The sequence below is a fragment of the Felis catus genome, chromosome D2 (assembly GCF_018350175.1).
Source record: "Felis catus isolate Fca126 chromosome D2, F.catus_Fca126_mat1.0, whole genome shotgun sequence".
Lineage (NCBI taxonomy): Eukaryota > Metazoa > Chordata > Mammalia > Carnivora > Felidae > Felis > Felis catus.
The window spans coordinates 74,714,882-74,742,175 of NC_058378.1; the positions used below are offsets into that span (position 1 = coordinate 74,714,882).

Genomic DNA, 27,294 nt, shown 5'->3' on the forward strand with positions numbered 1-27,294 from the left:
TGAATATGAAACAGACATCAATAATTACAGCTTGTACTGTAGCTGTTGGTTTCTAAACCTTTAAGTTCAATGAACAAGTAATAACTGGACAGACACACCCTTCAGAAATTAGAGGTGGGAAAAGATTACCTCATTCCATACCTGTCACACAGCAGGCCCCCTGCAGCAATTCAGCAAGAGGCAGCCCATGGCCCCTGGAGGAGGTTCGGGCCGGGGCTTCTAGAGCAATGCCAGGGAGCAGGCACAACGCAAACCGGGCCTAGGAGCACCCAGGAGCCAAGGTTTTTCGTGGGCACTACCCTCTGCTCTCCTTCCATCCCCTTTCATTCTGCACCTCCTTAAGAAACCTGTTCTGGATATAAAAGGCAGGTACCTAAATTCAATGTTTTAAAAACGTCATCTCAATAAGGAACATTTTTATACCTTTTCTAACAAATCTAAAAAGCGGCTACTAACACTAATAAAAAGAGAAGTACCCCTCAGCTAATTCTTCATTTTACAAGCACGTCTGAAAACACTGCAGACTTCATGGCATTTAACGGAGAGTCTCCCGGAAGGCCTGTAGTTGTGTTCCGGGGATCAAGACTGCAGGGGCCGGTGTGGCAGGAAGCTACTCTGATGGCACCACTGTATTTGAAGAAACGCTAGCAAAATGAACACTTATCTCCTTCTACTCAGAAGGAGAAACTGTTGAAGAAGCAACACGCTTCGTTTTAACACTGGCGCACAATGGGTTGGGGGCTCCTTTCTCAGTCTCTCCATGGCCGTCTAGATTGGCTATATACTGACTGCCACGTTCTTGACGGGAGTCACAGATCCCTTTCACGCCAAGTCTCGATGCGGAGGACAGCTCAACGCTGGGAGTGCGTGCGTGTGTGCGTGTTTCTTTCAAGGTGAGTAGTATGGAAGGAGGATAAAATAATAAAGACTAAAGAATGCAGTTCTGCTCATTTTATCAAAATCTATAGAGAACATCCCAACCTCAAAAATGGAAAATGGGTCTTATTGTCTCAGTATGCTACAGAGGTCATGAATAGATACACGCTGATAAAGCAATCGTTTGATAGTTCGTTGAAATTTACTCTAACATATATTCCACTTTCTGGCAGAAAGCCTCTCACTAATTTAAATCTGAAAACCTAGAAAGATGCTCTGATTACTTCATAATAAAAATTAATTCCTTGAAATTCATTGCCCTGGGTTTCTAATGCTTTAGACTTTCAAAGTGCTTTCAGATCCATTACCATGTTAAAAGGCCCTGATGCCACAAATACCAATCTACATTTGGTTTTGGAAAAAGATTTTCGTGTACATATTTTGTCCAAATATTACTATTTGTTTCATGAAAGTCAGGACTAAGACTTTTAGTAGAGTGTAAATTTTAAGCCAATGAATAAACAGTTGGCTTGAAAAAATATTAAATTGACATGCAAAGCATTTGTTGCTCTGCCAGATACTAAAAATAAAAGCAACTTCTGCCAACATGGAAAAACTTGAATTGTTTCAGTTGGTTCTGAATTTGACTACTGGGTTTCACGAAGCTAATTTTCCAAAATGAGGTCTGACATAACATTACCTTGTTTCCCCCAAGCCTTATCTCATAAAAAAACACACACACAATTGGCATCTTACTCAAATATCAACCTCATACGGTACTTTTTATAGGTTAGCAGGACATAACATTTCTAAAACAGTGGTATCTTTACCTAACAAACAGAAATTTGGACATTTTGAAAATTAACTCTCATATTTTAAGAATTAAACTCAAACTTGTCTTAGCGTAAACAATAAGCTATGTTATTAAAATACTGAAAAGAGAGCATTTTAGACCAAAGGTATCAGGGAAATCAGTAGATTTTAAATGTGAGGTTCTAGGCTGTTACTCAAAGTTCAGATAACATTTTATTCCCACCCCTGGCCTGCCCCTCCCGTAGCTGTCTCTCTCTAAAAAAAAAAAAAAAAAAAAAAAAACAAGTGTGCTTAAAATACGGAGTTTGAGATTTATGATCAGTTGCAGAAACCTGTTTAACTAGTGATTTACAGTTTTGGCCAAGGTATTTAACTCTGTCATCAGAACTAATTATAGCAAACCTGAGATTATACATCCAAACTCTCCTTTTGGTGAAAGAAATAGAATGTTCTGCTGAAAATCAGAAACATCCTGAGGGCTCCCAACCAACTTTACTTCTCAGAACCAGCGCTATAAAACTCGAAATTACTGTTCCTTAGTAAGTTGTTTTAGCCTGAAGTACTTAAACAGTAAATCATAGTTACGTTAATGCCATACCAACGACTTGAAACATATTAATCTCGGTTAACAATAACTGAAGTTTACACCCCTCATCTAATTCAGGCACTCGAGCAGTAGTAAACGCACATGCTGAAGCTTCAGGAACTGAAGTTATTACTGATCCAAAAAGAATCCTCATTTCACTGTGGACAGATGGAGAAGACAAATGACTATGCTTTTTGGGCAACATGGGTGCTCTAAGAATAATGTTCCCATTTTATTGCTTTACTGAGCAAAATGTCTAATTCAAATTAAAGCTGGTAAAATAAAACTGGTCCCAAATGACATGTCAGCAGGGTCAATCAAAGACACCCAGCCCCTTCCTCTCCCCCGAAACCCCTCTCTTACCCCCACTCCACCTGCTGTACCACATTTTAGAGCTTTTCACAAACTAGGTCCCCCCAAAAATGGAGACTTATGAGATGCGGCTCCCTTCATCGAATGAGTCCGCTGCTACATCCGATTCCACCAAGGCGCCTTCACCGGGTTCAAACGCTCCATGTGTGTCCGAGCCCCGGGGCAGGGCGGGGCAGGGCGGGGCAGCACAACTGTCAGCGAGGGACAGGCTGAAGAAGGGCTTCAATGGCTGGACTTCGGGCCACAGGCTCCCTGATCAGCCACCAGAGAGGCCACTCCAGCAAGGCCTCAGCATGAGCAGAGGTAAAAACATGCCTCCAAGGGTCACTAAATGCTCTCAAGAAGGGGACACAGGAGAAGGAAAATGAGGCAGAGGCTGCAGGGAGATGCTGTCTCCGGGCCCGGTGTGCCCAAACGTCTACCCCACCCGCCTGCCCAACAACAGCTTCCTGTTTCAGACAAAACACTGAACCGTGTAATGGCACGTCCCCCACGATGGATTATTTTAGGGAAAAGATTCCCATACCGTCAGTCTGTATTCACCTATTAGGAGTTTGAAATGTAATGTCGTGGGTAAACGCAACAGGAGATATTAAATCATAAAACGTGAGATTTTCCAGTATTTGGCCTGGACACCTTTTCGTGATGAATTCTGTAAGCAGAAACACAACCTCCTAAAATCTTGCTTTTTCCATACTGGCTTTTCTCACCGAAGCGGAAGCAAGATAGGATTTTTATTCTCTTAAATACCAGCTGGTTATTGACTTATTCCAGAACACAGAAAAAACTTAAACATGCTACCATAAGTTATAAAAATTTTGTTGCTACTGTAAGTCTAAAAATAACAAAGTAATAATAATGAAACGATCATCATGACTCATTTTCTGGGTTCCTGAATTTATATTCTCAACCCCGAGGAAGTTTACACCAGACAGCTAGAAAACCTCTGGCGGAGGCTGAGGAAGGCAGGTGAACGGCCGAAAGCTGCGATGGGCAATTCTTCCCTCTTCTAAGCGCTGGGCAGGGAGGGGCCAAACCAGCCAACGTCCAGGCCTATTTGCCAGCTTCGTACGGGATTTCTCAAAGCCCCTCTAGGAAGGCCTATGAAACACACATCTAAGAACAACTACTTCCCCCGGCACCGATCCACCTCACCCTCATTAACACATCGAACCTTTTAAGAAGGAATGGGGAAGAGGAGTAAAAATAATCAAACTATGTTCCTGGAAGGTTCCAAGTTATACTGTCTGGAGGTAGTCGTAACTGGCTAGTACGGTTGTGCCATTTTCTCTCCTAAGAGCCGTATCACAATTTAAGGAACAACAAGGCTGAGAGAGATATTTAGGAGGACATTTCCAGGCCGAGCTAAAGTTAAATCCTCCTCCAAATACTACTTTCTGCCCTTCTTAAAATTATGGTATTTTATCTCAAGGTATACAAAAATTAATCAATTGCTTTCATCATTTGATTGGGAAATATCAACTCTATTCCCTCCAATAAAGAACCAATAATTACTTTTATGATATTAAGATAATTCAAGTCATCTGTAAAAGTATCGGTTGAGACGTTCTCGTACTTACGACTAATCCTTCGTAAACAAACGCCAATCTTACAAACACAACTGCAGACGAAGTACAGGTACGCTGGGGACAGATAAGGAAGTACGAGGAGCTCACTGACTATGCTACACCGAACAGACGAAAAGTAAAACTGACTTTATGCTGGAGCGTTACATAAATAAATAATTAACAAAATCCTATCTTTCTTCCTGGTACGTACACTTCGATTTCGTGCACAAATAACAGAATGCTCCGCTTCATTCGTGTCAACAGAATGAACTCTCTAGAAAAAGACTAAAAAGGTTTAATAACCAAACCCCACATTTTACGCTTATGTTTCTGGCTTCTGGCAGTTCCCTGACACAGTTAACATCGGCAGGAGTATCTTCTCAGTCAATTGAGCAGCTGAAGACTCAAAGAAAAGCCCAAGTGAAACTCAAATGCCTTGAGGAACGCTGGCAAGCTACATATATCCCATGTTGCTCTTGGTTTCCCATCTCTTCTTTGCTTCAAACCTAAAATAGAAAACATAAAAATCTCAATTTATTTCTAAACACTTTCCTAAACACGCTTACTCAGTGCCAAAGTAAAATAAACCGAAACATTTTCGCATACTCCACTGATGACAAACTAAATATGAAAAGGGATGAAGAAATGCCCCCGTGTTTATAATCTGATAAACGTGCAGCAAAGACACAAGGACTAAAATGAGTGAACAATCACACACAAACCGGATTCACACAACGGATCCCAGGATTTCTGTAATTCCTATGAAGTTATTAGAATTACTAGTAAAAATCTTAAACTCACCCCCATGCAAGCTTCTTCTTTTTTCGAGCAACCTGTGAATTTTCAGCATCCCGTTTGGCTTTTACAAAGTTGTGGCAGGCAACCGCTTTGGCAATTTTCACACCAAGCTAAGAATTACAAAGGAGAAAACCAAACAAACAAAAAGGTGAAAATAAATATTCCAGCTGATACAAGAATTACAGTAATACAAACACTTGAGAACTTGCGGCTAAGCCAGCCATACCTGCAAATCAGAAATTCTTATGCTCAGGCCCCCGTGAACAAGCAAAGTAAACAAATGCACTCCGTGTGGCCCATACTTCCCTCACCTCCCACAGGCCCCAGACCCCGGTTGTGCCAGTCTCCTGGATGGAAATCCTTCCCAAACAGAGCCCCTCGAGGGTCCACAAGGATATGATGAAGATCTTCAAGCTATTCCAGCATTTCAGTAGGCCAAACAGGAATTTACCCCTGATAAGGCTGCGCAGACTGACAGAGACATCAAGTTTCTTTGCTCTGGGCTAGAATTACAGCAACTCAGTATGGTCACATCAGCTATCTCCTGCTGATCAGAAGCTCTGATTGGCAGTCATAGATGTGATTAATAAAACATGGGAAAGCTAATTACTGCTTCATAAACGCACTTTGCATGATGGGCAACAGCTTTTAATTCACCGAGAGAGAAGAGAATATAAGGGGTGCTAAGAGGTGAAAAGGCTGGGCACGCGGACCACGGTACCTAAGTGCTTCCTCTGCAGGCCCCTCTACTCCTGCTCCACCTGACGCCTATCTGCCCCGGGCCGGTAAGGTCAATGAAAACCAAGCCTCCTACCCACCCCACCCCACCTCTACCTCCTAAGTTTTCTCTAAGCCAACCTAAAACGGTCTCTGTGTCTGTATTTCTCCAGCCCTTCAGCCTCTACGCCATCATCTTCGGTTCCCACACACAGGCCTACACACGGCTCTCTGGCTGCAGAACTGTTCCTCAGAGAGTATCTCCAGGACAGGATGGTCATCTTCTAGTTCTGGCGGCTCTGATGTTAAAAATACCTGCCTATATGAACAGCTCAGAGATATCTGTGAAGAACCCAGGTTGAACAACAAAGGCTAAATATACATCTCCTTCTGGGGTCTCTTTCCCTTTCTTTCCCTGGAGTCACCCTAATGAACGTTACCGGACAACAGACTTGCGGAAGAGAAGGAAGGACCTGGAAGCCGCTGTCAAATCAATGTGTTAAAGCCCGAGTTTTAGGGATCTGCTGGCCAACGGTGAGGCATCATGGGTGGCTAAGACCACACGCGTGAGAAGTTGATTTAGGAAAATGAGGTTTCACATGCTTGACATTTCTTTCAGCTCGTTTCGGAGAAGAGTTTCCTTTAGGATGAAACGAACATGCAGGAATCAAGCACTGCTCGGGGCTTATAAATGAGAGCATAGAGTGGTTTGAGTTTCCAGTCCAGGTAAGAATACGCACCAAGAATGGAAGCAACCCAACAATCAAGCCAGAGGGCTGAACTGGTCAACACCAGCAGCACAGGCACCGATGAAAGAATGATCAGCCTTGACTCGAGGGCCCACCTGGGGAGGCAGACCAACCTCAGAGTCTCAAAATTCGTACCAACGCGAGCAGCACTTATCTTTTTTCACAGGACAGTATTCACTCAACAAATATCAGGAGGGCGCAAACGCATGGCTTTGCCAGGCACTGTTCTAGGCACCGGAGACACAGCACTGAACAAAACCAGGCTTCTTTTCACACCGGGGGCTGGGAAGAAGGGGTCGCCACTTGCGCTGCTTCAAAACTGGCCTTCTCTTGGTTGTCTCTCGGTTTCCGGTTGTTCATCACAGAAAGGTTCAGATACGTCAGCTAAGAAAGGGCTAAGAATCAAAGGGCTGCAGCATCATCATCTCCAGGGAAAATGAAACGGGACGGGCACCATGTGGCCTATTTATCATTAAGATGGATTCCCCTGAAAACCTTCCCATCTGCCATAAACGTGAAAATCAGGTCAGCACCTGTCGCGTGAGGCCAGCCGCAACTACACTTATCAGACAAATCCCCGAATCCCACTGGCTGCCCTTGGACTTTTTGTTCCGCTTCTGGTCGGCTGTGGCATGGCTGGGCTCTCCTCCGTCTCGTGGTGCCGGCCTCTCAGCGTGTGACTTTCGGGTTCGCGGCGGCAGAGGAAGGGGGCGGCCGGAGGGTCTCACACTGGCTCTCAAACGCTTTGGCACGGAAGTGACACACGTCACGTCTGCGCACTGCCCTCTGGTCGCGACTACTCACGCAGTTCCCCCTGAAGCCGGGCAGCCGGGGACGTCGGGTGCTGCGGGCGAGCAGGGGAGCAGCGAGTGCACCTAGTGAACGGCCTACTGTCGTAAAACCCAGCTGGCTACCTGTGCTGATACGTGTGCTAGGTCTCTCCACATTCACGTAGAACATTCAGTATCTTCCCTGCCCCTCACCCTCCAAAAGGTAAAACGTGGAACTCTGCGTTTTCTACTTCACCATATTCCTATGTGTTACGTATCAAATGCCAACTTGGTACGGGAGAGCTTTGCCAAGCCCACCTCCCAACAGAAGTCCCAGTCGCCTAGTTCATCTCCTATTGAAACCGAGCCTGTGCAAGGAGGATAAAACAAAAATGGTCCGAACCATATCCGCCATGTACCGTCAACCACGTGAAAACATTATTTCCTAAAACCGTTGTAAATTAAGAGGTAGTTTACATGTTTAACTTACTGAGATTTTCCAGCGTGGGTTTTCTGGATTGGGGATTGATAAACCAAAGAGTATCTCAGCGTGTTCGACTTAAATGGGACGCTTCATCTCAACGCGGTCACGCGCTCTAAGAACGTAAACGCTTTTCATTTTCTGGCAACGTTCAGGCCAAGCCAGCGCACTCAGCACCACAGTAAGGATTTAGAGCATACATTCCACAAGACATGGTATGAATCTGTTAACAGTAATTCATTAAAGTGCATGAAACATGTATTTACATGAGAGGGCTCCAGCATTTCTGTGGACTAAGTACATATAATAAATGACTGGGTACGTAGGCAATACTTTCAAACAGACCTCTTCGGGTACAAAGTGTATTTTCTAACTGTATTTTGCCTTGGGTTAGGTTAAATGGAATGTTCTTCGACTGATAAACATTCAACAAGCCTGGTCTATGTATTTACAGAAAGAATCTTTTAGCTTGTAATGATGATGAAAAGTCATATCAATTTTGTGTCCTTCACACGCTTAAAATGTGTCTCACTTATTCCTGTGGGGAAAGAAAAAAAGAACGGAAGTATTTGGAAATATGAAAGGATAATAAGATCTTCTATGGAAGAGACAGTTGAGAAGAAACTCATTTTCCCAGGCAAGATGACGAAGCCAAGTTCCCGGAGATAAAAGAATATCGTGCTATGTTTCAGTATTACAAATAACACAGGCCAACGAGAATCCTTTCACTCCCGTAAGAAGAAAAATGCATCCTCATGCCCAAAGTAAACATCACAAAAGCTTGGCCGATGGTTTTTATATTAAAAAAAAAAAAAAAATGTTTTGGGTCATCAGATAACTATAGCAACACAATGTGGCAAGAAAAATTTTTAAATGAATAAAAATATATACAGAATTTCTTGTATGTGTAGCCAAAGTATCAGCATTTTCCATATAGAACATCCAATATTTTGCTGCATTTTAATTAAGGTGTCTAAACATTATCACAAAGAACTGCAAATTGGTCAGAGCAAGCGGTAAGGAAAATTAAGCTCTAAAGGCTTTTTATCACCATATTTCAGGAACCAAGGGTGTAAAATGTTCTAATTTGGGATATATTAAAAGCCATAAAAGGTCTTTCAAAAAGATTAATGGTACTTTGCTTGGATTTAAGATAAGGGCTTTAGCTGGTTGGAAAAGCAGGGCCCTGGCTGGACCCTTGGGGCATTCATCTTTACAGACACTTGGAAGATTTGTAAAAGCGTCTGCATAACCTCAAGCAAATGCACGGCGACATTTTTTTAATTCCTTTCAATTTTACAGGTTTCGCATGTGTAAATCATATTGGGTTGTAAAAGAGATATAATGGCGCATCTTGTAACACGGTAGAGATTTTTAAAAGACAAACTTTCAAAATAAAGTTGGTTTTTCTTGCTAAGCCTTTGCCATTCTGAAGTTTGCTGATAAACATCTGAAGCATCTGATTCAAACAGCTTAATCTAGCATAACTGTAAACTTCTTATCCATTTCATAAAATATTTTACTCATCTCAAAATTACTAGCTTGTAGCAGATTTACGAAGTTTGCCTCCCTTTTGAACACTTTCAAGGCACTTATTTAAAAATACCAATTATCATACTTTAACTTTTTATGGAATAATAGGTCTCTATGAAAAATATTTATGCCATTCTCTTTTGTTCTTTAATTAAATGAAAACAGATGTTTTCTGAAGTAAAGCGGAACCATTACTGGAGTACTTAAAGTGTTAAGGTCTTTAATTTTTATATCAGTTTGGTCGACAATTCCTGATTGTCTTTACTCAAGCTCAACATTAATGTCAAGCGAGTTACCTAGGAGACGAAAGAGATCAAAGAGACAAAAACCCCTCCAATGTCTGATTAATCAAGCCTGCAAACAGCTTATTTCTTTTAGCCTGCATGCAAGTATGAAAATGAGATTCTGGGAGCCGAACATTGTGCAGATTTGTTCATTCTTATCAGAACAAAGCCAGCGGCAGCTTATTTCATGGATCATTGGCACTGTCATCAGTGCTACACAGAACGGGTGACAGCTCCTCATTTTGAGGCTTGAACAAAATTAGCAAAAAGTCGGCACAAATTAGCCTCTCATCTTTTTGGTAATATGACATTATTCATTTACTTTTTATCCAATTTTTAATTTTTTCCTCGTCAGCTATCCCCTTCTAGTGTCTCTTGCATGGCATCATAAAACGCCTTCTTAAAAACAAGCAAAGAAATAGCCAAAGTTGAAATAACATGGGAAGTTCAAAAAGCAAATAAGAAAAAGCTCTTCCAGGAACTGATAATGCTTTGTGTTTTCTACAACTTTCAGAACTTTGCACTAATATGGATAAATAGCTCAGGATACCGTGCAGTTCAGGAGTTTCGTGGAATCTGTAGCATATTTCGATACAGAGTGTGATGTGGCTAATGTGTTTCACTCAAACCACAATTCAGTGTGGTGTGTGCTATAAAGTACACTCGGGGCGTCTGCGTTTGGACCGGTACCTCTCCGCGGCCCCACCTGAGATGCCAAGGCTGTGACGGCTGCAAACAGGCTATGCTCCGCCCAATCATTTAAACTCCAACCTGACTTCCAGTCGTCCTCTCTCTGTTACAGTCAACGGCCTAACCTCACTCACTGTCATCTCCAAAAGCACACACACACACTTACGCATCTGTGTGATGGTACAAGCACCTATCATTTATTTTATACCTACAACTGCCTATCAGTTAAAGCCAAGTAGTTTTTACTTTCAAAGCATAACCCAACAAGTTCTGTTTTAAAAAACACGTAAGTGTATGTGTGTGTGTGTGTGTGTGTGTGTGTGTGTGTATATATATATATATACACACACACACACACATGCGCGCGTATGTGTGTGTATATACATACACATATATAAACGTATATATTATTCACCCTGCAATTTATAAAAATAGTATGTATTCGGTCTATAAAGTGTAAGAAGATATACTTTGATTCATATACTCAACTTTGATTTCATAGTGAAATAGTTTATATAACACCTGTTTTAATGATGACTATTAAGGCTTCAAATTATATGTAGATTACTGTATTCCAAAGGAGGGTGAAAAGACGTTATACTGTTGAAATTACTCCTGGATATAGATGATTTATATTCAAGCAACTTATCCCATTCATAAGGGAAAAAAAGCATTAAAAAATTAACCATAAGCTGTTAGATGCTTTACACAGTCCCCATAAGAAAGACAGTTTTTTTTTTAAAGAACTGTAGTACTGTTTTCAGCAATTTCTTTATCTCTGTTCTTCTAAGTAAGAAAGCTTATTAACAAGCTTTGAACTTAAAATCACATTTACAATAATGTGCCATCAACAGTTTTATAAGCTAATTAGAAAAAGATTAATTAATGACTGGCTGCTAATAAAATGGCAATCATGAAGAAAGAAACCAAGGGTGCTAAGCTTCAACTACCACCAATTAAGAGCTAATTACAAACAAATTATATATGTGTTTTGCTGTGGGCTTTAATTTACTAAAATGGTTTTAATTAAAAGAGAAAACATGCTGATTAATTGAACTGCAGAAAAAATCTACAGTATAAACTGTGCTTTGTCTGTCTCTTTAATTAGACTTGTAACATCTGAAATCTTTTCTTAAGGTTTGTTAAAAGCACAGATAAACATAATTAAAAGAGAGCATAAGGAACACCATTCTAGGTGATCACCCAATCATACCCCAAAGGTTAAAAGAAAATATCCTCAATGCAAGGAGATATGAGTAAGCACCCCTAAAAACCGGAGAGAAAAACCCATCACTCAGTACCATTTTTATTTTTCCCATATTAAAATGCTCCGACTTCAAGCCTATACACAATTTTTATGGGGATGAATAGATCTTTAGCCTCAATGTAAAGGAATTCGAACAGCTGGACCTTCCCTTACCTGGACAGGCAGGGCTTATTTTCCATACATTGTGCTAACTGTTCATCTGTATGAGACTACTGAAATTACTTCTAAGGACTGAGGAGAACAAGGCTTCAAAGAATTAAAATCACCATTTAAAAGTCCCCTGGACTACGTTCAGACTACAAAATGACACACACAAGAACATTTAAATTACAAAACCACTGAGAAATGACCAAAGTTAATGAAAGTAAGTCAGTTCTAGATGAGCCTTAGCAGACACACGTCGCCCCGCCACAGCAGAGAACACCCAACCTCCCCAGGTGGCTGAGCACGCTGTGACAGCAGTAGGCTGCCCTGGGAGGGCTTTTCCCTCCCCAGTGTCCTAGGTTCCTTTCCACTGCCAAGCAGAGAAATATACCACAAAGAAAACGGTCCTAAACTCTCCTGACTGGAAAGAGGAAAAAATAAAAAATAAAAATAAAAAAAAAACAAAAAAGAAGGAAGAAAAAATAAGGGACAGAAGGCAGAGCAGTAAAATTTCAAAGACAGACATAAAATACACTTTGCCAGAGAGTTCGCAGGCATTAGATGACTTGTATGTAATAACGTATCCTTCATACACACCTCCTGGTCCTAGCAACAAAAATAATAACCCTGCTGTAAAAATGAAATGTTGAAATGAAGATATTTTAGAGTCTATATATTTGTAATATTTAATGCACTTTACTTTGTTTACCCGACCTTCAGTGGCAAGAGATCACAGTAATTAAGAAAATACAAAGTACCTGCCATCCTTCTTAGGGTCACATATCCCAGTGGTGAATTCTTGTAACAGCTAAAGGGAAAATACATTCAGCCTCGTATCTGAAGGAACCGTTTTACCTTTGGAAACACGGTTGTTAAGGTATTTCTACCCAAGAAAAGTATCCACAAAAATGAAAAGAAAATAATTTTGCCCTCCAGATTATAAAATAAACGAGCTTAGAACGACAAGATTTGCTTCACTGTAATAGGTCTTTCAATTCAGCTTTTATTTATTTTTTGGTATGTAATGCAAACACATTGGCTTTGAAAACAGCACTGCTGAAGAGTAACTTTAAGCTTCCCAAGTTTGACAGAATCTCTATTTCAAAAATTTAAACAAATATTTCAATTCTGAACTCTATATAAGATAATGTTCCAGGTATTCTGATAGGTAAATCTGGCAAAATTGTATTATCTGGGGAGGGTGGGGTCATTGAAGCTCTTATTCCGTTAAGATGACAGTGCATGTACGTCAACAGAAAACTAAAAACCAAAATGAAGAGACTGAATTGTAGCCGAGTCCCCTCAGAGAAACCAAAGCCTAACGATGAAGCGCACCGGAAACATTCTGAATGCCAGAGCAAGTGCCGTAGCACCCGAGCATTTCCGAGAAAGGACGTCTTAGATGTGAACATAAAATGCAGAAACTATCTCAAATGTATGTATACCCTTCTTCAATGAGAACGCCTTCAGAGTTTTGAGGAAATTGCTCTAGAAATAAAGCATAGGCGACAAATTAATAATCTCCCCAAATTAAGAGAGCATTTATTTAACTAGGAAAGAACACAACCCCATCAATTCAAACATCAGGTTTTTCAAAAGGCCATTCCTACCTTTATTTAAATATTAACAAACTATCTATATTTCAGCATTATTAACTTTACCTATGTTTCGGAATCCAAAACTTTAAGTAGCCTTAATTTAACAAAGTTAAAATTTAATTCTCAGTTTAATTCATACTGCCAATGTAATACCCTTTCTAGGTTACACAAAATAATTACAATCTTACAACACGAAGCACTGACGTTTTCAAAGAATTGAGTTTAGTTGTTGCTGTCAAAGGCCATCCTCTTGGGAGTCATTTACAGAAAAAGTATTCTTTCAGGGCGTAAGCTATACAAAGTTCAAACGAAATTCACAGGCAACCTCTACTCCCCATTCATTCCTACTCGGACACTGCGCACTTGTAACTGAAAGCAACCTGAGCTATGTATCCAGTTCATGCAGATGTCATTCGTTCCCTGGTAGGAACCCACTGGTGCCAAACCAAGGGGCTTTTATTTATCCGTGTCAGGCTAACAGGAAGATGCCTAGAGAAAAATCCCCTTTCCAAAATGTGACATCCAACCTAAGCGCTGCCTACTTAAGTAAACCGAGGCTTTAGCATTTAATCTTAGCCTGTTTGTTTCTACTGATTTCTATAAAATTTGGTATCATTTGGATTGTAAAAAAGATAACGTGTCAGAAAAGACCAGTACCAAAAGATGGAATTTGTTCAGGATCACTATCGATGAATGAATGGAATGTACTTCCAATTCAGGCCTGAGGTTAACAAGTCACAAATATGCTCAAATACTTTGTGTGTATGTGTAAATGATACTTTTTGTAAAAACAACTTTTTTTTTTTCAAATTAGAACAGTTTCATCAGTATGACACAAACCCAAGCATATTTCTCCTCTCTATCTCCTCCAAGATTGTTAATGAAAAACAAGTATTTAATCAACAGGAGGGACAGTCCCAAAGCAACCAAATTACAACATGGCAAAACCAAAGATGTTAGCACAGTCAAGACTTCAAACACGTGAATTTGAGCCTTCCCCTAAAACCAGATAATATATATCTTTGATGTCATCATAAATTTAAGGGAATGTGATTCTGGGAAAAGTATGCATTTGCTTTGTCACAAGGACAGCGCACGGACAACTGGCAGACCGTTGTTTCGTTTTGTTGTTGGGGAACTGTGTTCAAGGCCCATTCGCAGGCATGGTTCTACTTTGGGCTTCATTTTTTTTTCAATACTCATGCTGCCCTATTAGTTTCACAGGCTTATAAATGTTAAACATCAAAAATTAGTTTCACTTATTATGGTTGGAAAAGGCTTTAAGAACTCTGGGGTCTGTGCCTCTGAGCAAAGGCTTTATCAGTAGGTCCCAGTCACTGCTTCTTGAAAAAAGAACACGGGACTGATTAAAAACCAATATACCTGATTTCCAAAAGGACACCTACCATGCATGTATACATTTAATTCATAAAGGGTTTCTGCCCCAAACTCACAATTACTTATTTCTCAAAATCCCATCTCTCATATCCATGGTGATTAGCACCAAGGGGATAAATATGAAAAATTAAATCTCAAACTAAACTATTTATTCAAGAATTCCATCTTGATTACTTTAGTCATTCTTCACGGGTGTTTAATTAACACGACATCAGTATCTTTCCAATGTCTGTGCCTGAACAGCAAACACTTTCCAGATGTTTTGCCACTCACTTATACAAGGAAAAGAAGAGAATTTTATTTTTTCTTGTAATCAGAATTCTGTAACACCACACTAAATAAGTTAATTTATTTTACTAAAACAAGGCATTATACTTATATGGAAGCAAGAAAAGAAAAAAAAACACTTGAGGAAAACATTTCATCCTTACAAGTGATGAAAATATCCTGTATTTCTGAAGCAATCTCACTTGTCATAAAGGTAACAGGAAATCACACCCTTAAAATGGAAAATACCTAGTCAGTGCCATGCAATTCCCATTTCTAAAACAGCAGCATAACAAAACAAAGCACAAAAAAAAAGAAACCTAATATCCTCAAAGAAAACACACGTCTCTGCAGCTGGGAAGGCACATCTTCCGTGCTTTCTGACATGCGCCTTCAAACGGCAGAGAAAGGGAAGCTCACAAGCGATCACTGCTAGCGGGGAAGGCATCCCTCCCAAGTGCGTCATTTAAAAAAACTATATCCAATTCTCGACTGTCCAGGTTTTTCTGCGAGATTTAAAGTATACATAGAAGATTACATAATCCACTATCTCATTCAAGACAAATTTTGGGTTTAGTTTGCCAGGTAAAGACGAAAAGTTCAATCACATAATGTTTTAAAGATCTGGTTTGGCAACCACCATAATAATAACCGTCCCAAAGATGAAAAGAATTAGCAGTAGATGCTAAACCTACTGGGTAAAGTATAATGAGAAATAGAATATTTACATAGTCTCAAATTCTCTCCCATCTCTCCATGAGATATGTATTAATTACATAAGGGACAACAGTCACGTTACAATAATGTGGAGAAACCTGGTGACACCACCTTAACCAAAAACTCAAAGTGACATCAAAAATTGGGACAGATATCATGTGCCTCCTGATATCTTGCATTGAGAAGAACACAGAATCATTTCTGCAACACCCCTGCCAAAAATGCATGAGGAAACATCAGACAAACCAAAATTGAAGGACATCCTAGAAAATAACTGGCCTCTACTCCTCAAAAATGCTAATGTCCTAAGAAATACAGACTGAGGAACTTTCCAGATTAAAGAAGAATAAAGAGACATGACAACAAAATGCAATGTCCTAGACCAGGAAAAAGAAACTGTTCTTTTAGCTATAAAGGAAATCTGTGAGACATTTGGCAAATCTAAATGAGGTATATAAATTAGAATGAATGGCAAAGCAAATGTTAAACGTTAACATCTTGGGTATCTGGGTGAAGGTAAATAGAAAATCTTTTCATAAACTTCGCAACTTTCTGAAAGTCTAAAATTATTTCAAAATAAAACTTTTTTAAAAAAAAAATCAAATGTATTCAACTCTTAAAATTTTAGCATTACTAACTTTACCTATGAAAAACATAGAGCCTGCAGTAAAGTGAATGCTTCTCTCCGAATCACCCTTGCCTCAGGTGGGGGTGCCAATGAACTGAAAAAGCCAAAAACCAGAAAAACAGCCAGCCACGGATGGGTCACGTGGAGCCCACATTTTAATGCTGTAGACGAGGCCTTGCATTCTTCTTTCTCCTGTTAATAAGCAAGGACCTGAGAAAACCTACTGACCTGGGGCCACTGGATGAGTCACAGCCAACTTGTTATTTGGTAACAAGTAAACAAGTTGTTTGGTAAACAACTCCTGGGTCTTCCAAAAGGAAGAATGGACAAGCACCAACCAGGGTACACCAGTCCGTCCCATGATCTTTGGGACAGAGGTAAAGATAAAGAAGTCTGCAGCGTTTCTGAAAACAATCAGGAAGCCACACCCTAAGGCCCTGCTAGTTTTTATTAGGCTTCTATCCTTGGCTTTACTGGAACTATACAGTCATCTCGGAGATCAGCCACACGCTGATGGTATAGCATTCGCTGGAGAGCAAACGGGAACAAACACCCACAATTTTTAAAGGGCTTCAAGAGACACGTGCTCAAGCACGTGTCACAAAATGCACTTTAGTGGTATATGTTAAGTACCGGTTCTCTAGGGAGCCTTGCTTCTGACCCAAATGAGAGATTCAGAAAAAGCTGCCAAAAGCTTCCACACCTACCTATTTACAGGTGACCAAGACCAGTGATTGGTGTTGCCGCCCTAAACACCTTCAGTCTCTGAGAGTCTCTGCCACTTATGTCTTCAGCCACTCCTCCCTACCTCCATCATGTGTCCCTACCTCCTACTGTGTCCACCCCTCCCTACCCTTACAGCCATACTACTTTACTCTCTTCCAGCCCCATAAGCATGTCCCTCCCCACCCTCCTCTGACATTTCACGGTGGACTCCCCCAAATTTGGAGATGATATAAACTACTGATAAAATTTGCTACATTGTGTATATTTGCAGGCTACCCAAGACGCTTACCTACTACCTCTGACAACAGCTCTATGGAAAACTAAGTGCCAAGTGCCAAAACAGAACCAACAAACACTAAGTGCTCTACTGTTGAACAGAATTTTAAAGATGGTCTTTTGACACACAGCTGATTGTAGAGATAAGTGCCAAGTACCTATCAAATTGAAGAAGCCACTCTACTAACTGCCAGCTAACACTTAAGTCCAACTGAGGTTGCAGGACCATTCAACACACTATCAAATTCAGTTCGTTAAAAGGTTATCCCTGAATCTTTCTATTTGAAAACAGAGTGATAAAATGCTATTCTATCCAATGAAGGCTATAATCAATAAAATCAAAACACGGCTACTCTAAAGATGAAAGAGAGCAAATGTCAAACTTACAGCACAAGAAATATAAGCTGGGAAGGGAAGAATGAATTTTAACAGAAAAAAAGGAAACTGATTTTTTTTAAATGTCGCTTTTTTTTCCCTAAAGTTTTTCTTTCTTTCTTTCTTTCTTTCTTTCTTTCTTTCTTTCTTTCTTTCTTTCTTTCTTTCTTTCTTTCTTTCTTTCTTTCTTTCTTTCTTTCTTTCTTTCTTTCTTTCCTTTCTTTCCTTCCTTCCTTCCTTCCTTCCTTCCTTCCTTCCTTCCTTCCTTCCTTCCTTCCTTTCTTTTTTTAATGTTTGTTTATTTTTGAGATCAGGACCTGGGCCAAAGCTGGCCATTCAATCGACTGAGCCACCCAGATGCCCCAAAATGTCACTTTTTGAAAGGCTGCATAACTGCCATTTATGCTGCTTCTTACCTATGTCCCAAACTCAAGCTCAGAACTTCATAATTTCCTTTAGATTAGCCGTTAATAAATAAATACACAGACACATTATAAACAGAAGTATTTAACGTGGCAACTGATTTTAAAGGCCTATGAGAAAAAAAGGTAACTTCTGAATCCCTAAGCCTCACTTCTGAACTTGTTCATTTCCCTACATAAAAACCCCAGATACTTATGGCCTGTAGCCAAGAACAGAAAACAAACCAGCAAACAGCCATCAACAGATTGTCTGACACTGGAAGACAGAAGGGTGAGATGGTGTTTCCATAGAAGAATTTACCGAAATAGTAATTCCATCGTTAATCTCAGTGTAGAACAAATGTTCACCTGCAGGCAAGTAAGAAAGAATAGCACATGTGGCCAACAGTTTACACAGATGACCTATGATGCTGCCTATGTAATTAAACACCAGGGAGTAGAGTTTAAGAATAAGGTGAAGTTGGGACGCCTGGGCAACTCAGTCAGCTAAGTATCCAATTCTTGATTTCAGCTCAGGTCGTGATCTCATGGTTTGTCTGATCGAGCCCTGAGTCGGGTTCTGTGCTGAGCGTCGAACCTACTTGAGAGTCTCTCTCTCCCTCTTCCCCTCCCCTGCTCATGCGCTCGCTCTCTCAAAATAAATAAACCCTAAAAAAAAAAAAAAGGCAAAAGCAAAGAAAAACAAAAACAAAAAAGAATAAGGTGAAGTAAGTAGGCAGCTTACCCAAAATGGGAAAGCTATGGTCGATCTTTTTTCCCAAAGAGGACAAAAAAGAACCACAAAACAACACTAACAACAATAAAACATACGCCGGTATGAGCTCTTAGCTCTTGCTTAGTGACACCTGACAGCAATTCCCAATTGGAGAAATAGTCCCCCCAAAAGGTGCAGGCCGGAATCTTCTGGAAGCCTTGTGTACTTGGAAAAAGAATATGCGATATATCTACTAGTTTTATACTATAGACTGTAAGTTTTAAAAAGCTGAAAATTATTTAGGGCTGAGGGAGAAGTTCAGAATATGCAGTAAGAAAGCGTGTGGGGAGCGAGGGCCAGGAGAACGTTGAGAGATGTGGCGCACAGCTGCCCTCAGGGAGAGTTAAACTGAATTAAAGATGCAAATGGAAAAAGAAAGCCAGTCTTTTCATCATAACTGGCAAAAAGCTCTCTGAAACCTAGGTGAAATCTAGGGTTGAATATCAATCATGGATTATTTCCACCACAAGTTTCAAACCAGAATGATTTAAAAACATTAAAGACAAAAGTAAAACCCAGCATTTCAGCATAAGTGGCAGAATAAGAGGGAAGAAAGTGGGCGGAAAAGAAAATCTAAGATCAAACATTTGAATACTGAACTTACTCATGATCACAAAAAGAATGCACATTTATTTTAGAAAATCTGCAAATACCAGTTTGACTCACCTCTCGCGTGGCCAGCTGGTTGCTGAGTTCCTCCGCCTTCTCGATGTCCCACTCTTCCACAGCCTGGTCGATGCTCTTTTCAAGGCCGGACTAGAAAGAAAGAAAGGCAAACATTTGCCAGCAAAGACTATGTCACAGGACTACGCCGAACACGTTGCATACTTAGGTCATTTAATTTTCACAATGAGCCCTGTGGCAGTCTGTACCACTCCCATTTACTGAGGAGAAGGGCACGCAGAGAGATCATAGGGCTTTTTCGAGGTCCGATAACTTCTTGAACTAAGAAAGAGGAGATGCCAATCCAGACTTCTGTGACTTCAAGGACTACGCTTTCCCTTACTAACCATACAATGTTAATGATAATAATGGTTAAATCGATGGCATGCTTATTATTATTACTGGCTTAGTACTATAAGAAAGCTCATTTACCCTCATAACAACTCCACAAAACAACACTGCTATCCTGTTTCGAACACGAGGAAACAGAGAGGCCTCAGACTAAGTAGGCCAAGGTCACAGAGTCTGTAAGTGGTAAGGCTATCACATGAACCTGGGTGTGCCAGAGCCTGTGTTCTCAACCACCCCTTTCCTCTGCCTCTTTTCTCTACTGCCCCCTCCTGTAGCCTAAGGCCCTCCTTCAACAGCCCGTCTAGCCTCTGACTAGAGGGATTAAGCTGGATATTAAATACAGGAGGAAAGTTACATACCAGAATGATTTTACTTTCCTATGGAAACGTATTTATTTACCAGCTGAAGATGCTTTAGGAAACGATAATTAAAATTTTCATGGGATTACCAAACAGACGAGGTAGGATTCATCACACATTTATGGAAAGACGCTTAGACTTACATAATTGAGTTTTAGCTCGTGGAAATAGTTACTACGGAAAATTAAAAAATTTTTAAATGGTCTAAGACGTTTCTCACAAGAACGTTTTGCCCTAACAATGGCTTAGCACATGTGTCTTCCACGTTTTCAGTTCCCAACTTCTCCCTCATCTCGTAAAGGGGACCCAGGAATGCCTCCTCCCGTCAGCCAACTGCTTGATTATACCCATCAACGAGGAGAAATTTCATTCCTGTGCAGCCTTTGCTGAAACAAGACTTAAAAATGCCCACACATAATCTGCGTAAAAAGATTACAGAACACAGACCCGGGAGGTTATCACCAGGGTCCCTGCTGAGTGAGGATCGTTCTTCCACACAATCCCTCATCCCACCTAAGGAAGGACCTGAGAGGATGACAGCCTTTTCTCTGCCTTGCTCCCAACTGCAGCTCGAGACCATCATTCAATAGCCCTAGTCCCTGAACCCAGGCCAGGTGGCTCTCCTGTCCTTTTCCCATGCGGGTCCTACGATCACTGATCGGTCGCCAGCTACTCTTTTTTGTATTTCTGCAGAAATAGTCTCCCATAGTCCTTCTCCTCACAGTCCAAAAAACATGCTGGACTCACTTTTCCAACGTCCTTCATCCTCAGGGACCTCTAACTAATGTCCCACCCCAGAGTCCATACTCTAGGCCGGGGACACTTCAAGTGTGGTCTGTGCACCAGTTCAGGTCTGTGAATGGTGCCAGTCCATGAACTGAGCTTGTGCCAGGATACAAATCAACTTTTGTTCTGACTTTTTTTTTTTTTTTTTTTTTTTTTTTTTTTTAGGGGAAAGGGGTAAGGGAGGAGGACAGCAGGACTTTCTCAAAAAAGAAAGCAGTACACGGAGTTGTATTCAGACACAAGCTCTGTATCTCCTGGAAGACCAATACTCTGAATAAGCTTGCTCTGGGCCACGTACTACACATCACCTGAAAGCTCCAGTTCCAAAGCTTTACAATCTGGAATTCTCTCTGAACTCAAGATTCTGTCCTTCCACTTATCCCAAGTCTTTGCAGCCAGTGAACCTTGTCTTCGTTTGTAACCCTAATCCTGGCACCACTGTATTTATTCCCGCCGTCCTCCAGCCCCTTTCTGGATTCTCCTATCCTCCCTCTCTGACCTGCAACCCATGATTAACCCTTTCAAACTCTAAGCCAGCGGTTGTCAAAGTCTAAGTTTGGACCAACAGCATCAGTATTACCCAGGAACCTGTTAGAAATACAAATGCTCTGAATCAGAAACTGGGATCGGGACCCAGAAGTCCACTGATGCTAACTAGGCCCAAGTTTGAGAACCACCGACCTAAGCAATATTTTTCATTTCCTCCAACATCTTACTTTGTTTTGGCCATTCCCAACCACTTGTTTCTACCACTTTAACACCTAGGTGTCTCAGCAGTGGCAGAGAAAACCCAGTAACTCAATTCACTGGCTTCTACTAAAAGTTGTTTTTCTTTCTTTTTTTTTTTTTAATTTTTTTTTTCAACATTTATTTTTTTTTTGGGGGGGGGACAGAGAGAGACAGAGCATGAACGGGGGAGGGGCAGAGAGAGAGGGAGACACAGAATCGGAAACAGGCTCCAGGCTCCGAGCCATCAGCCCAGAGCCCGACATGGGGCTCGAACTCACGGACTGCGAGATCGTGACCTGGCTGAAGTTGGATGCTTAACCGACTGCGGCACCCAGGCGCCCCTAAAAGTTGTTTTTCAAACTTAGCTGAGTGGGCACTGAATTCTGCCCTTGAGAATTCCCACATTCCTCTAAGAAATTGTTACTTTTCTTATTTTTCCAAATTCCCTCAACCCTACCTCCTTCCTTCTCAGATTACAACCCCACCCTCTACTTCATGGGAGGCTGAGGCAAGGAGAGAAGGGGAAGAGAAGAACCAAAGGTACTGGATGTTCTGTGTCCTTTCTACAACCTTCCCCTCATCCAACCTCACAAGGTGAATCTTCACCCGCACTGTCCCTCTGCCCCTACGGCCTCTGAGAAAGAATCATCTCTTTCCAAAACTAACCCCACCACCTGCGCTCATCACAGTCCTACCTGCTTACCTGTCATTCAGAAGCCTGTGTTTAAATGTTCTCCTCTCTCTTTTCTTCATCTTTCTCACCCTACAAACACACCTGTCCACCCCATTCTGGACCTGGGGGTGGACGGCATGACACAGCTTGCTTTCCTTAAACTGATCTCTTCTTAGGCTGGTACTTCATTTCTCTCTTGTAAAACAATGTATCGGTTGCCTCATGTCACCCCCTCCCCCAAATTCCATCCTCCATTCGTCTGGTCCACATCCTTCCCTAAAACTTGCTCCCTCTACAGTCACAAATGGCACTTTGTCCTCCTCCTATTTGATCATCTACTATGTCAACTATATCCTTATTCTTAAAATATCTCCCCAAATACCGACCTTCAATTTCCTTGGAGGCCCTTCATCTTCTCTTGTTGAATTATAACTCTAATTATAACGGTCCTCAAGGTTCTGTGATTGGCCCCCTTTTCTTCTTACTCTTCCCTCTTCTCAGTAACGTACTCAGTCCCAGGGCTTCAATTACTTCTTATAAACTGCTCTCTGTATCTCTGTGTAACTCAAACCATCTGAGCTCTCAGCTATACCAAGATCTACACCTCCAGCTACTTCCTAGTTACCTTCATATTGAAGCCTTGCAAAGGTAGGGTCTCCAACTTTTCGTTATGCCTAAAACCAAGTTCATCACTTCCTTCCCTGCTTCCCCCTTAGAGATGACCACCCACTGAGTCACCCCTACTAGAATCCTCGCTAGTCTTCAGTGCCTCCAATCCTTCTCTTATTTTAACTCTTTTTGTAGGGTATCTCATGCCACCTTCCTGGGCTTCTTCAGGGCCTCGTCATCTCCTGTTTGGAAGATGAGAACCCTCTCCAATCTAGTCTTCTATTTTTCTAAAGTAGAGATACCATGTCATTAGTCAGCTTGAAAACATGATCACTTCTTTATTCCTTTTTATTGCACTGAAATCCCTTCACAATAGGGTCCCCAAATGCTTTCTTAACCCCATCTCGGGCAATGCTATACTTCCCAATCTCTGGTCACATTTACTATTCTTATATGTCCCCTGTGCCTCTGATGTGTTTCTGCTGGAAAAATCTTAACCGTCCTTGTACAGCTCGTGGCGAATGTTATCGTCTCCACCTTTGCAGGTTCCCTCACCAGTACACACCCACCGATCCTGCTTCACTCTGCCCCGTGCCCAGTACCTAACTGCCTTCCGCACTGCTCTCGCCACTCTCTTCAGCACTTGTGGGTGCAACACACTACAGTGAGTTGTGGGTCTGTCTCCCCAGCTGGGTTCCAGGCTGACTAAGGACAGACATGTGTGTCACTGGCTTGGTGTGTCCCAGCACCCGTCTTCTTACATGTTACTGGGTTAGTGATCACAGTGCAATAATCCACGGTTGCATTAATACTGAAAGGACACCCACCCAAGGGAGGAACATTTATCCACCACTTGGACAAGAAAATTCCACAACAGTAATATTAGGGTATTAATACCCCAATGGTTTAAAAGTCATATTTTATTGTACTTATTTATATATAAATCTTTCCATTACTAGAATATTCGTTCCTTTAGGGCGTGGAGAATACCTTCTCCACCTTGGACTCCCAGAGCTTAGCACAGTACCTGCCTCTGGACCTTTTTGTTTACTATTTTTACAGTATAAGTAAAGCATTTTATTTAAGAAATGCTAACACAATGGCCTAATGGGCACTCCTTCCTGAACAGAATATTAAGTATCTCCTCAAACAAGTAAGAAAAGAAAATACTAACAGCAAACTCCAGTTTTCCCTGTTCCACAAATTCTGGGGGAGCCAGTGATCTCAACCTTTTATTTCAACAACCTGGTCACTAATAGCATCCATTCTTGGGCCTGTCTGGCTTATTCCACTTATTAGCTCTATGTAGTTCCCTCCGATTCCGTAGGCTTCCTAAGATTAGGTACGTCCTGGCTGCTGCACTCTTTTCCTCCAGAACCTGAGTAACCATACATCCGTGAATAAAAAGGAATCCATTCTACTTCTTACCACCAATACCTTGAATAAACCAATGATCTGCTTGTCAAAGTCATTTCGCTGCGTCAACTTGCTAACTTACGTCCTTTTGGTTTTTACAGAACCACCATTTCCAGTTAACATCACAAGGGCAGAAAACAAGGATATGCCCCTCCTCTAGAAACTTACATCAACTGCTGAGCTTGTAAGTATAATTTTCACTTAAAAATAAGTCAGCTAAAATTACAAAACTATCGCTTCGCCATCAACCCACTCCCATTTCCCCAGCCATTCCCAGCACTGGTGTAATATAGTAGACAGAGACTGGAACAGAAGCCAGGAGAGGTGGCCACGGCTCCGGGCAAATGAGATTTCCCTAAAGGAAGGGCAAAGCCTTGGTTTCCTTAAAGAAAAAGAGACGACTGGCTTGATAACCCAAATTCTCTCCTAGAAATAAAATTCCACTTACATGTTCAACTTTGTTTTTAGCTCTTTTAAGTTTTTTTTTTTTTTTTATTCAACATATTTCACTAGACAGAACTGGGATTTTTTCCTCCCTTTTCTTTTTTCCTTTTTCTTTCTTTTCTTTTTGACAGTTTATTTAAATAAAATATAATAGTGCCATTTGGCTCTGAAAAATCTCTGATTCTGTATGCACACCCAAACTTTCTGCTTCTATAAGAAAACATTAACATTCCAAATACACTCGAAATGCTTCACTCGTGGAAAAGCATCCTAAGGTAAAATATTTCCACTATGTTAAGACCGTAAGTTAATAATGGTTTACAAAGAACATGGCTGGTGAGGTCAGACCCAGAGTTCAAATTTGAGCTCCTCTACTTAGAGCCAAGAAACTCTGGGTGATTCCTAAACCTCTACAGGTTACAGTCACCTCACCCTCACAAAAAAAGTGATACCAGAGTCGCCACAAGTTTATGGTAAGGGTCAAAGAAAATATATGTAAAATACCTAGCAAAAATTTTAGAATGTAGCATCATTCGATAAAGAAGTTGGTCATATTATTTTATCTAAATCAGGGTACCATTATTAAAACCAACATAAGGCTTAGCTCTGTATGGCTACCGACCTCATCACAAATCATCAAGGGCTCAGCCCCAAGCATAAGACCCAAGAATTCAACGTAGAGTCAGTAGGTAGTCTCACGAAGTAAGATTTGAGTATTAAGGCTTTTACAGTCTTAAGTTGGACCCGAGAGTACCTTTCCTGGAATCGTCCATGATGTCTCTCACACCACAGAAGGTGCGAGGAGGCACAGAAGCACTGATGACTCAGCAGGGCCTAGGTGTGCTTCTAAGATGCCTTCCGGCGGGAATCAGAATTTAGCTGAAGCTATCTATACCTCAGTACAGACCAGTTAGGGTGCCAATTTGGCCACAGATGGAAGATCATCGAAGGCCGGTATCTAACAGGTCCCCAACGAGGCAATAAGTAACCTCTAACTAACAGTTTTGCTGCAGATGCCAAGAAGGCAGGATGACAAACATCAAAGAAACTTCTGGGTACTAGGTTTAACATTAAGGACCAATCCTCCATATGTGCATGTGCACAATCTCTTTAACATGTGATTAAGGCTCCTTCAGTCAAACTGCACAATATATTTCTATAGAAATGTTACTGTTAAATATTCATTTATTTAGATAATATATTCAATTTTTAAAGCTGAATATAAATGCATTGTCTGCTATAGTTTGCTGTACTCTAATTAGACCCAAATATCTAAGGGAAAAAAAATAGGTGATCTCTCCAAAAAGAAGTGGGGGGGGGGGGGGGGGGTTAAGGCAGAACTAAGAATTAGTGGTATTACCTTTATGTATAAATCATACCTACTTAAATTATTTAAATCAGATAAATAAAAACAAAGTTGGGCTATTACTTAGGAAACATCTAGATTTGAGACCAAATGACTTTGGTTAAAGTCTCATTTCACTTCTTACCTGCTGTTTGTTTTCTTACAGAAAATCATGCTAGGCTTTAGTCAATCTACATTATGAGAATACTGGCCCCACCTACACACCCCCACAGGGATCACCTGGGGATCAAAAGATAATGCTCTGTAATTAATGCCAGTGGAACAGTCGTGCGTGGCGCCTCTACACCTCTCCCCTCCACTGCTACCACTTCTGCCCCCTCCACACCACTACCCTTCTTCCTCCCTCCCTCCCACTCCCTCAGGGCAGCTGGCTTTTTATATGATTTGTGTAGTGGAGTTCCATGTAAGATTCTGATTGGGAAAAGCATTCTGCTAAAAATAAATAAATAAATAAATAAATTTGAAAAAAGATACACTATACAGGAACTGTTTCCTCTCATAAACAACTAAAAAAAAAATCAGACGTTGTGCAATTATTCTTAAAATTATTAAAATTTAACGGATTTTTCATGCCAAAAAGTATCCATGAAATACATATAAAACTACTTCAATAATGACTGGTGACTCATCAAATTGATTCAACTAAGGAATATTTGAGATTTTTATAATGAAATCAATGAGTGAAATTTGTTCTAAAGAAATTTCTATATAGATACAAAATAACTACGTTATGATTACAGAATGGTTAGTAAGTCCCAGAACTACTTCCAGAAACACAATTAAAGCTGCATTTAATACAAACTACATTTTAAAACAGCTTTGGATATTGGGAATACTACATTTTAAAAATACAACCCTTTCTGCAATGTTAAGAAAACAGGTGATGGCAGTGTCATAAATACATATAATCGGTTGAGCCACAGCTTTAGCTTGACAGTGTTCAAAAAAAGAAGGTAGGAAGGGAGGAGGAGAAAGAGAGAAAACTGGGGGTTGGTTGTGGGGGGGGGGCAGGTACGGAGAAGGATTGCACAGTAGACACAAGATTAAGAAGTCTGTTCTGTTTTACATTCTTGAGGATGGACTGAATAC

At 40.8% G+C, this 27,294-nt stretch overlaps 1 protein-coding gene across 2 annotated transcripts in view; it reads right to left on the reverse strand.

Annotated features, from left to right (window-relative positions):
- Positions 1–936: 936 nt before the first annotated feature.
- FAM204A (family with sequence similarity 204 member A) overlaps positions 937–27,294 on the reverse strand; it is a 35,845-nt gene continuing 9,487 nt past the window's right edge. The window contains exons 6-8 of one of the 2 annotated variants that reach the window (XM_003994454.5): positions 19,476–19,565; positions 5,017–5,123; positions 937–4,721 (exon numbers count right to left, since the gene is read on the reverse strand). In XM_003994454.5, the coding sequence (XP_003994503.2) occupies positions 4,670–4,721; positions 5,017–5,123; positions 19,476–19,565 (249 nt within the window). In that variant the 3' untranslated portion in view covers positions 937–4,669. Of the gene's footprint in view, positions 4,722–5,016; positions 5,124–12,616; positions 13,137–19,475; positions 19,566–27,294 lie in introns of those variants that run through there. The other variant, XM_006938216.5, reaches the window with a different exon arrangement.